The 11,491-nt window shown below is 35.5% G+C and overlaps 1 protein-coding gene across 9 annotated transcripts in view; it reads left to right on the forward strand.

Moving 5' to 3' along the window:
• Positions 1-11,477, forward strand: part of LOC135220759 (uncharacterized) — a 143,947-nt gene extending 132,470 nt beyond the window's left edge. For 4 of the 9 annotated variants that reach the window (XR_010315789.1, XR_010315790.1, XR_010315786.1 and 1 more), the window contains one exon: positions 11,372-11,473. Coding sequence is in view for 3 of the 9 variants with exons in the window: in XM_064258209.1 (XP_064114279.1) it covers positions 11,372-11,409 (38 nt within the window). In the remaining 6 variants the exon portion in view is untranslated. Of the gene's footprint in view, positions 1-6,795; positions 6,838-11,371 lie in introns of all 9 variants that reach the window. The other 5 variants (XR_010315787.1, XR_010315788.1, XM_064258207.1 and 2 more) reach the window with 5 other exon arrangements.
• The last annotated feature ends 14 nt before the right edge of the window (positions 11,478-11,491 follow it).

Genomic DNA, 11,491 nt, shown 5'->3' on the forward strand with positions numbered 1-11,491 from the left:
TACAATATATATCTATATATATAATATATATATATATATTATATATATATTAATCCTATTACACATACACGAGCATTCGTGAATAACTTTTGTTTTTAATTCTTATATCATCCCAGTTATACATATGAAATTACTCAGTCTTGTTATCTTAGAGAAAACACAATATCTAATATTCACACATTCTGTCGTCTTTTATTAGTTCGTTTCTCTTTCCTTTCTGATATACATGTTACTTACAGATTAGGGGTTTCTAACGTTTATGATAATTTTAGGAAAATTTTTTAATTTGTTCATTATTTGTATTTCCTTTTTTTGGTGGCTCAATATTTCCAGCAATTTTGGTTTTATTTTAAATTTTCCAACGACTAATTTTATTATTTATATTTCCTCGGGTTTACTAGCAAGATCCTAATTTACTTCCTTTTCTACTGTTTCTGGTAGATTTACAGACATTGATTTTACTACAAATCGATATGTTCATTAGATTCTACTTTTTTTACCCTCATCGATTTTTTTAAAACTTAATAATTAAAATTTACTTTTTTCTGTATAATTATCGATACAAACCTCATAGAAATGTATATATATATATATATATATATATATATATATATATATATATATATGTATATGTATGATATGTGTATGTATATATATATATATATGTGTGTGTATATATATATATATATATATAATATGTATAATGTATATATAGTATATATATAACTATTATATATTTAGACTTCCTGAGTTTTTTTTATTCATTTATTTCAGACTCTCAGTCACTCTGTTATCTATTTGGTTTCATTAAATGATTCTTTAAATACGTTCAGGTGATCTTTCGAATGAGTTTTGCAGTCTCTTAATTTGTAGGCTACACAGAATTGAGCAAACTCCACTCCGTTCACTTCTGGTCTCTTCTGTTCCTGATACTTCTAAATGATACTTCCAAAGTTTCTGTTTTTTTGTATCTTCTTATCCAAATACTTCAGTACCAGCACTTCGTTATTTTTATGTAATGTATATTCTTTGTTTTTGATTGATACCGCAAGCGTCTTTTTCACAAGCATAACGTGAAGAGCAAGTAGATGCTTCTTATTTGCATTCGTCCTTCTGAAACCGCTGTCATTTCAGCAGTGCAGTCATATATTTCAGGCTTGTCAGATTTATTTTGACATTTATGATTAAATGTTACCTCTTTTCTTATAGAATTGAATTGCTCCAGCCTCTGTTGCTGTCAAACAGTAAACGAGCTTGCTGCTATTTAGTCGAGTCAAATTTACTTATTGAAAATTACTGGAAGGAATTTGTTGTCAGTGCAGTAAATTCACTTAACCATTATTTAAAAATCCTTTTAGAGTATTATCGTGATGGCAAATGGATGATCATCATCCGGAAGACACAAGTATGGATGAATGCAACATTCAGGACGACCTTCCTGAAAGAGACGCTTCCTTCGTTTTTACTGTCCTCTCTCTCTTTTTCTCTTCTTCCTCTTTCTCTCTTCTTCCTCTTCTCCTCTCTCCCTTTTCTCTTTCTTCTCAACTCCTTCAAGACCCCTCTTTGGTCTCTTTGCTGATCTAGAAAGTGAACAACATGATATACAGCAACTGATGAAAATGTTCTCTCTCTCTCTCTCTCTCTCTCTCTCTCTCTCTCTCTCTCTCTCTCTCTCTCTCTCTCTCTCTGTCGAACACCGTACGAGCACGACGCATGTCGTGTATCACATCAAGTATTTGATATTCCACGTCTATTCTCTGACAGCTTCTTCTTGTCTTCCTCAGGTAAATTTGATCTTCAGCAGAGAGACCCTTTGGATTTTAACAAATATCCCTCCCCCACAACCCCCGTCCCTTACATCTGGCTCTCCCCCCTTCCCCTCTCAATCCCCCACCACCCCTTAACCCACCATGTTTGTGAAAACGAGCCCTTTCCCGTGACTAAGTTCACTGTAAATCATTTTTTCCTTTCTTTAGAAAGTTGTTTTAGCTTTCCACTTCTTATCCAGACTCTTTCTCCTTGATCTGTTCTCATTCCTTCGTATCGAACCGGTCCTTTTTTCCCTGAAGTTTGTAAAAGAACCTTCTCAGCTGTCCGTCCTTAAATTGTCTTTGTTATTATATACTAAACACATTATTTATTTTGTTTTTCGTTTATCCTTTGTACCAAATCTCCGTCATAATCTCCTGTTTGCCCTCTTCACTCTTCCACCTCCCATTTATTCTTCTGATTTTATCTTTTGAACATCAGTTTCACTTCTCATGTTTTTTCACTCAAAGATTATGAATTTTAATTTCTGACCAATTTCTTCTCTCCTGCATTTATTAATGCTTACTGCCCTGACGTTAAAAACAAAATCTTTCCTTTTTTTTTTTTTCCTTCATTACGTTCTTGTTTTATACTTTAACGCTTTTCATGTCTGCTCCTTATCATTACTTATTCCTACTACCTTCTATATCAGGCTCATTATTCTTTTACTTTTTTTTCAACATCCATGTCAGGGTCATCCACCTTCTACTTATTTTCCCCAATATCCATATCAAGGTCACCCACCTGTGATTTATTTCCATTTTCATCTCTTATCAGGGTCATCCATCTGTGACCTATTTCCATATACCTAATGAATATCATTACATTGTCACTTTTATGTTCATAATCTTTTATGCCTTTAGAAATTGTTGTTGTTCATCAACGATTTCTGAAACTGTCATTTCTTTTTTTTTATTTGTTTAAAACTGCCATTGTAATCAAGAACTATTTCAGTTTTTCCTTTGATGTAGTTGTCATCGTCGTTGTCACAACTAACCCTTATTCCCTGTCCATCTTTAGCCCATTTCCTCCGTTTCTTTTCATCCATTTGCTCCCTTGACCGCCTTTTCTTTAAAATCTTTTCCCTTCATATCTGTGTACTCCTGCTTTCCTTCCCTCTCTTCCTTCTTCTTTTGTAGATTTTTCTAGCCTGTGTACAGCTTGCCAGTCTTTTATTCTTTTTTATCTTTTTGTCACCGCATTCCATTTTTCTGACCAATCTTTCCCCCTTTATTTTCTTTTTTATTCCCATGTTTTCACAATCATGTTTCCATCCTTTTACTACCATTTTTTTTTATTCCCCACTTGGCCTGTAATTCTGCTCTTGTTTCGTGTCCCCTCCCCCGCTCTCCATTTCTCTTTCCCTTCCTCCTGACAGTCCCCTTTTATTTTTGACCTTCACACTTGCTATCCTTTGATCGCACCCTCCTTTACCCAGCATACCAATACCTTCCAATTGACAAGTCTCCGTCCTTCCTTCAACCCTCTCCAGTCCCCATTCAGCCACCTTCCGCCTGTACCTGTCCCTGTCCCTGGCCGCTCCGTCCCTGTCTTTTCCAGAACTCCTGTCGCTTGTTAGGCTTTCGCTTCGCTACCACAACCGCCACTACCTCACGCATGCACGTGTTCGCATTATCTTATATAGAGATGGCTCTTCCCTCTCCCTCCTCGGTCACGAGGTCCTGTATATTTATGTCTGCCTGGTCGATGTTGACTCTCCAAAGCGTTCCACTAAACTGTTCCCTCCCCTCCCCCCCTCTCTCATGTCACCCCGTGACGGAGCAGTGACATGAGTAGGCCTTAGAATGAGATGAGTGATTAGACTAGATAGATGACATTAGATTTACCGGACGACCTCCAGCGATACCTGTCGGAGGGAATAGCTGTCTGTGAATGTTTGTGGGAAAATGTAGTTGTTTGCTTAGTTCGGTGTCCGTTAAGGCAGTTGATGATGAATCAGTGTTGTACAACGTGAGTCTTAGCCCTCTGAATACATCTCTCAATAAAGGAACATCGTTAGTATGATTTTTTCCTCTTGATTGATTCACTTTTGAGACTCAAGATTTTATGGGTTTTGAAATATATAGCTTTTTGCAGTATATTGTTTTTACTCTCATGAAAATCATCTGATATATATATTTTTTTTCTCTTTATGGTAGTCTTGTTGAAACCTTGAAGGAAATCAGGACAGGAAAAATGCATACTATTGCTAATGATTCCGAGGTCCTGATTAGTGTTCATTTGCACGTTGTTTCGGCATCCATGTGCTCCGAATGTTATACAAAGACAACGTGCAAATCAACGATAATCAGGACCTTGGAATCATTAGCAATAGTACTCATTGGTCTGTAAAGAAGAGTAATTCCTGGTCATAATCTCTGTCTCCTGTGTCTTCCGAATGATAACGAGAGAGAGAGAGAGAGAGAGAGAGAGAGAGAGAGACGAGAGGAGGAGGGGGGGGAGACAAACGGGAAGAAGAAGGGGAGGAGGTGGAGAGGGGGAGCGAAGAGGAGGAAGAGGGACAAGAGGGAGGGTAGGGATAGGAGAGAGAGAGAGAGAGAGAGAGAGAGAGAGAGAGAGAGAGAAAGCAAAATATGTACACTGATGACGCTCAACGACTGCTAAGGTACCTCAGTTACATGAAAGTTCTTTAAGTGGTAACGGGCTATCATGACTTTCAACCGGTCGCCCTTGGTATTCTAGACTGTGTGGCATTCTTCTTCTCTTTCAAATATTAAAATAAAAAATGGTGTTTGTCTTTAAAGCATGATGTCATCTGCAGCCAACCAACACCCCTCAACCCCCCACCCCCTCCCCTATAAGAGGCCTCTTGAATTGTATATTTTGACCCTATGTAAATGTTGAGAAGCTCCCTCGAAAGAGACAGTAATCGTTGCATCGTTGAAAACATTCAAACTTTAACAATTCCCTTATTTTGATTAAACCATTTAGCTGTAATGAATTTTAGAATTAATTATTTAGATGTTAAGACTTTTGAAATCCAGTGAATGAGCACTTAGTGGCTGTTTACTGTTCCCACTATAGGTTACGATGTTTCTCAGTCAAAAGACAGTCACTGTCAGGAGATCCAATTTATAACTCCAATTAGACGTCTGTTTTCATCTCGTGAGCAGCAAGTGTTATTCTGCCACATCATTATGATGAGAGAGGAAGCAGTAGTTAGACTTGTATAATTCCTGTGGAATTTATGGGACTGTGAAAGAAAGCAGTTATTTCAGTTAAGATAGCTGGGTGACCTAAATGAACCAACATTTTATTTAGCAAGCTATTTTGATATCGTTTCCACTTGCAAAGTTGTAAACGGGCATGCAATTTCTGGGCGTATGCAAGCACATATACATACGTACGCACAAGCTATTCACATATATATAGGGTTAATGATTAAGAATAAGAATGATGTAGAAGATTATTTTTTCACATGTCCTATAACTTTCGTAATCATCTTCAGAGATTTCTGTAAAGTTACTAGCTAGAGGTAAACTTCAGTAGGTTAAGTATGAATACAATATGACAATTCATTTAAGGAAAAGGTAAAAATAAAGAAAATCGTATAAAAGTAGGTACAAGAAAGATAATGAATTATAATTTCACAATGAAATTACAGTTTAAGTTACTCTTCATGTACTGTAAAGGCTACTTATAGGCTACTTAATTATCTTTCCACTACCAATTAAATTTTAATTATTTTATTAATAGAAGCAAAAGTTCAGAAACTCATATGATTAGTAGCTTTAGCTAATGCAGAAAAGTCATCAGGGTGCCATATACACTTGTTATGTACAAGGAGTTAGACCAGAGTATTGGTTATAAACTTATTACTATTATCTGGTTGCAGGTTTATTGATTCATTCTCGTGCGTTGTTTAATCTCCACATAGTAGATTCCCAACTTGTAGATAGTACCAAAAATGACATCATCGCTGCCAGTTCATGTCCTCGCATTACTTCCTGACAGTTTAGGACCTGTCTTTTCAATCCTGATATGTTAGTCTTACTTTTATTACAGTGAAGAATTATTCTATATCTCTTATATGCTCAATCAATCGGTTAAATCTAGTTATCTAAGACTTTGGCTTCCTATTTTAAGGATAGTTATTTCCCCATAGCACTAGGCATCCCATCTGCTAAAAGTGAAGAATATTTATCCATAAATGCCGAATCATTTACACGCAAAAGAACAGCGTGGACGCACGCGGTCACACACACACACATATATACATACATATATATATAAATATATATATATATATATATATATATATATAAACATATATATATATTTTATATGTATGTGTGTGTGCGTGTGTGTATACGTATGAATGTATTATATAGTGCTCATGTATACAACCAGTCATTTGCAATTCAGTTTCGCCCGTACAAACTTATTAGGAATAACCTTTGAACTTCTTTAAAGTATTTTATAAAGGTCTCTCCACTATCCCAAGCAAATGTCATATTTTGACATGTTATTGTACTACAGTCTTGCTGTTGGTTCGTTTCGCATCCTTTGAGAATGAGAAAGCGAATATTGACAGAGATCGCTTATATGATACTAATACTGACTGAAAGTTTTATATTGTTTTTAGATTACTAATTCATAACAGAATTTAAGTCTAGATCTCTATTAGCTGCAGTAAAATTTCGATGTTCATGTGTTTTTTAGAACTTTTACCTTAATTATTACTGTATTACTCAGTTATCCCAGAATTAGGACTATTTACTGAAAGATACGGATTTTGATCGAGGCATAGACACGTAATTTCCAAAGAGACTTTTTCCTTCAATGGAAATTTGGTATCACTAGAAGTAATCATGAAATACTCAATGCCACGTTTATCTATAAATGCTCCACCTCACTTCACGAGGATCTGATATCGAGAATAGGTTAGGGATCGAAGGATATTTTATTAATACTTACTCCCACAAGTGTCAGCAATTATCTACATCCGACATACCATTTTAACAGCATCAAGGATCGGCCAGCCATACGACTTCGTTCAAGGGTAATGTAATTATCAGTCGTTCAAAAATACCTTTTAATACTACTGCTCATTAGCCTGTTTATGATGGATGTCTCTCTCTCTCTCTCTCTCTCTCTCTCTCTCTCTCTCTCTCTCTTTGTGGTAGTATAAGTGACTTTGGAAACGTTTCGACCTTGAAATCTGTTTGTCTGCCGATTCTTGTCTGTGTTTAGTCGTTTCTTACCCCAGTAAAGTTGACATTTTTTCTGTGTGTGTTTATGGTTGTTCAGTTAAACAAGTCTTCCGAGAGTATGATCCTTTAAGCTCTCTTACTCTTTGTTGGTGTTATTTTACCAAAGGTGTTTTCTCTCTCTCTCTCTCTCTCTCTCTCTCTCTCTATGCTAGACGACGCAGTTATGTGGCTTGTGTAATGCTGAAAGTGAAAACCTTTCTTCTGTCATCCAGTTGTAAATTTTTGTGGCATCCTGTCAATTCCCTACGTATGTTTAAATACCAAAATGTATCATGATCATTTGCAGGGCGAAGTTGTCACTGCTGATTGCAATTGCAGATTCTGACCTTTCTTTGAAATAGAAGTCATTTTTTCTAGTCGATAAGGGATTTATGTCCCCCGTCCCCCCAAAAAAATCTGCATCAAAATTAATTTTCCAGAAATATTCTATTGTATTAAGATTCATTTTCTAGAATATTTCTTTTCCATCAAAACTAATCGTTGATTGCAAACTAGAATTTTAAGTTTTCATATGAAAAAACTTAAATGCTTAACACGTTTTTCGCCCATTTTTCTTTTTTGGTAACCCAAAAATAGAATAAGATTTGTGGCAAATTGCCAGCAAAATTTCACTAAACATTTTGATAATTAAATTTTACTTGTCCAGCATGACTACAATATTAAGAATCAGGTCGAAGAAAATGTCGGTTTAGCAGTGGTTATTGTCTTACGAAATGTTTGAAATTGGTCCAGAATATTTTGAAAGAGGCGAGTTGTTTTTACAAAGGCTGGGCGAAATTTACTGAGATTTTTGCTATTTTTTGAAAGACTTCTCATCATTCCTTCTAATAGAACTGAAAACATACGAAGTAGATCACTCAAATGATCCATTTTAGGAAATAATCCAATTTACGCTGTCGTAATTGTCGCCATTTGCAAAGACATTCCATTCAAGAGATAACATTTATTAAGATATATGAGTGAATATCGTTGACAGTTATTCAGAATTTAAGATAGAACATCTCGAAAGCTTTCGGATGAACGTAATTTCATCTGCAGTTTTCCATCGAGTAGCCTTTACAGAAATTTCAGCTTCAGGAAGTAGTATTTACAGAAACTTCAGATGCAGAAAGTATCATTTACAGAAACTTCAGTCTCATAAATTATCATCTACAGAGATTTCAACTTCAGCAATCATTTGCAGACATTTTCAAATATATCTGCCCCTTTCACGAATGCAATATTGGTGCAGAAGTGGGGAAAGCAAGAGGAGAATAAAAAGAACTTTCGAACGTCCGCTTTGTGTCTTCCTTCTCCTGTCCTCTGAATATTGTAACCATGTGTATTTTAGAGTTCTTGTAGCCTTATCAGAGTCTGTTTGCTTGCAAATTTATGCGTGCGTCTGTGTGCTTCTTCAGGAGAGGTAGTGAGAAAGAATTTATGAAATGTTTTAAGAGATAGTGAAAGAGAAAAAGTTTATGAAATATTTTTAAATGGAATATTACCAATTGTGCAAAGGTAAATCAATATAAAAGGTACGGGAAAATGAGAGAGAGAGAGAGAGAGAGAGAGAGAGAGAGAGAGAGAGAGAGAGAGAGAGAGAGAGAGATTGTAATGTTTATGGAATATTTTTTAAAACGAGGATTACTAGTTGTGTAAAGGTCAATAAATCATAGGAGGTATGGGAAAATGTGTATGTGCGAGAGAGAGAGAGAGAGAGAGAGAGAGAGAGAGAGATGATACCATGCACGTATGGATGTATGTGAATTTACAGAATCGGCTGGTCTTCACGTCCTTTCTTCTACGTAATGATGTCGTGGGTAAGATTCGTAGGATTAAGGTGCTGTCAACTATGATCCTGTTCTGTGAAGTAGTCAGATATTCACGCTTTAGTAAGAATCTGTGTCCTGCAAAATGCTTTGATTAGTCTCTTGATTAAAACTCAGAACAACAATGTACCTGTTATTTTGCGCCCTAGAGCCTTAAATCTGATTGATCCATCAAAATAAAGATACAGTTAAGCTTAATCATGCTTCTTCAGCTTAGCCAGAATCAGTACAAGTTGTAAATGCTTCTATTTAAGTGTTGTTAGGAAAGCAAAGATGATTTTTCGTTTTCGCTTCAGCTTTTCATTATTAGATCCAAATACTGCCTTTCCCCTAGTACGAGTATATGCATTTTTTTAAGATTTTGGCTACTCGTGAAAATAACGCTTGAAGCCTTTGTAGTTATAGTTGACGGCCGTTATCACTGGACAAAGTGTCTGTGATAATGGTGAAGTATATATACGTTTAGAGGTGATCTTCAGTTCATGTAGCTCGATAATTCATATGAACGACACTTCAGTCACCTAATGACTCTTTGATACCTGGAGTCATTAGCGAAATTTGTCTGTTTCTTCATTTTTTATTCAATTGTATCTCTAGAACAAAGTCATGTATCCAGTGGAACTCAGTGATATCAGTCAATGGATGTACAAAGAGGCCAGGAAACACCATTTCGGATACTGTGATTGGTTTAGTACTTCGATCATGGAAATATTAAAATGGCTAGCAGAGAGAGAGAGAGAGAGAGAGAGAGAGAGAGAGAGAGAGAGCAATATTAATAAAAAAAGATGAAACTACCTTACAGGCGAGAGAAAGATGGAAAGAAGTAAAAACAATACATGAGAGAGAGAGAGAGAGAGAGAGAGAGAGAGAGAGAGAGAGAGAGAGAGAGGTCTGCCCTGATATCTGAATACTATCCCGGGACAGCTCCTAAAGACAGTATAGGAATAGCGAGAACATGGCCTTACTTTTCTTTGTATCATGAAGTAACATCGACAGGATCTGTAGGACAAATCTGAATACAAGTTTCACTAACAAACACACAAACGCACGCACGCATGCACGCAACGGGAATGAAAGAAATGCATGTCTTTCCACGAGTGAATGAATGCATGGAATGTCGGAATGTCAGTCATACAGAATAATGAAATCAGTAATTTTTCAAGAAGACATTTCTGAAGAGCCTTGAATGAGGAGGATACCTTGACTGTTTTGCTCTTACATTTCTTGGGCGTCTGTGGTGGTGGTGGTCTCTTGGTCAGCATCATTCTGAGCGACAGTTCCTTCTTCACGAATTGGTATAGGCTTTCAGATAATAAGAATAGTCTTAGATACTTAGGTAGCTTAGTATTGTTAGTCTGTATGTGAACCTTCCCAGTTAGAAAATGTTTAATGTTGATAGATGAGGTATCCCTTGACCGTATGTGCATTTTTTGTATGACCCTGTAGTAACGGTCTATGTCATAACCTTACAATCATGTGCCTGCTAAGTGTTGCATTGTTTAGTATATTAATATATCATGTGTTATGTTCTTTACTCATACACGTAGTAGTTTGAGATATCTGTCTGTGGTTTGACGAGTATTCGTGTTTTGGTGTGGACAGAAAGCACTCAAGTGCAGTCATTTGTGTTCCTTTCCAAAAGTACAATGTCTCCTCGGCATTATGAAGCAGACTCTCTTTGTGTAAGTGTCATAGTCAAAGTTTCTCTCAACTAATGAGCTTTCAAATATTCTTTTCTATTTCTTTTGACCAAGTGTTTCAGGTTATATATTTACATGCTTAGCTGAAGGTCATTCAGAGTAATTTACTTACCATTTCAGTTCAGTTGGTCCTTTTGTGTAAAACCATCTTACTTCCTGTAGACTTAAATTTTATCAAATTACTTACATCGGGGGATAAACTTAAATACAGTACAAAAGATATTTTGTGTAAAACAATCTTACTCCTGTAGACTTAAACTTTATCAACTTACTTACATGGGGGAGAGATAAACTCAAAAACAGTAAAATTATTTTGTGTAAAATTTTTTAAGTAATTTTCATTTAAACTTTTAAGATATCTGCGTTTTGGTGAGAATGTTCTTATATGTCTGGCGACAAAAATAAGATTATGAGTAGGTTTTCTCTATAAATCTTATTGTAATTCTGAGGTCAAATGATATACATATACATATATATATATATATATATTATATATATATATATATATATATATATATATATATATATATATATATATATATTATATATATATATATAATATATATAGTATATATATATATATATATATATATATATATATATATATATATATATATATATATATATATATATATATATGTCGTTGTGTGTGGTAGGATATTTGTATATGTAAATACTTCTGCTAAGCCAGGTATAGCTTTGAACCTTTTGAATTCATTTGTAAATGAACCGATAGTTTTAACTGGAGACATTGTGCGTGATTCGTCAAACCTTTACTAATGAATGTTCCTTTTTTCTCTCCCCCGTCCCCTGCACGCAGGCAATAAAGAACCAGTCCAGTTTGACGAACTGTTGTGACGGTGCACGCGATCCAGTGACTACACCCTCATTCCTAATCAGTGAGGAGGAGGGAGGAGGAGGAAAAAAAAAAGGAGAGGAG

Source organism: Macrobrachium nipponense, chromosome 2, assembly GCF_015104395.2.
Source record: "Macrobrachium nipponense isolate FS-2020 chromosome 2, ASM1510439v2, whole genome shotgun sequence".
Taxonomy (NCBI): domain Eukaryota; kingdom Metazoa; phylum Arthropoda; class Malacostraca; order Decapoda; family Palaemonidae; genus Macrobrachium; species Macrobrachium nipponense.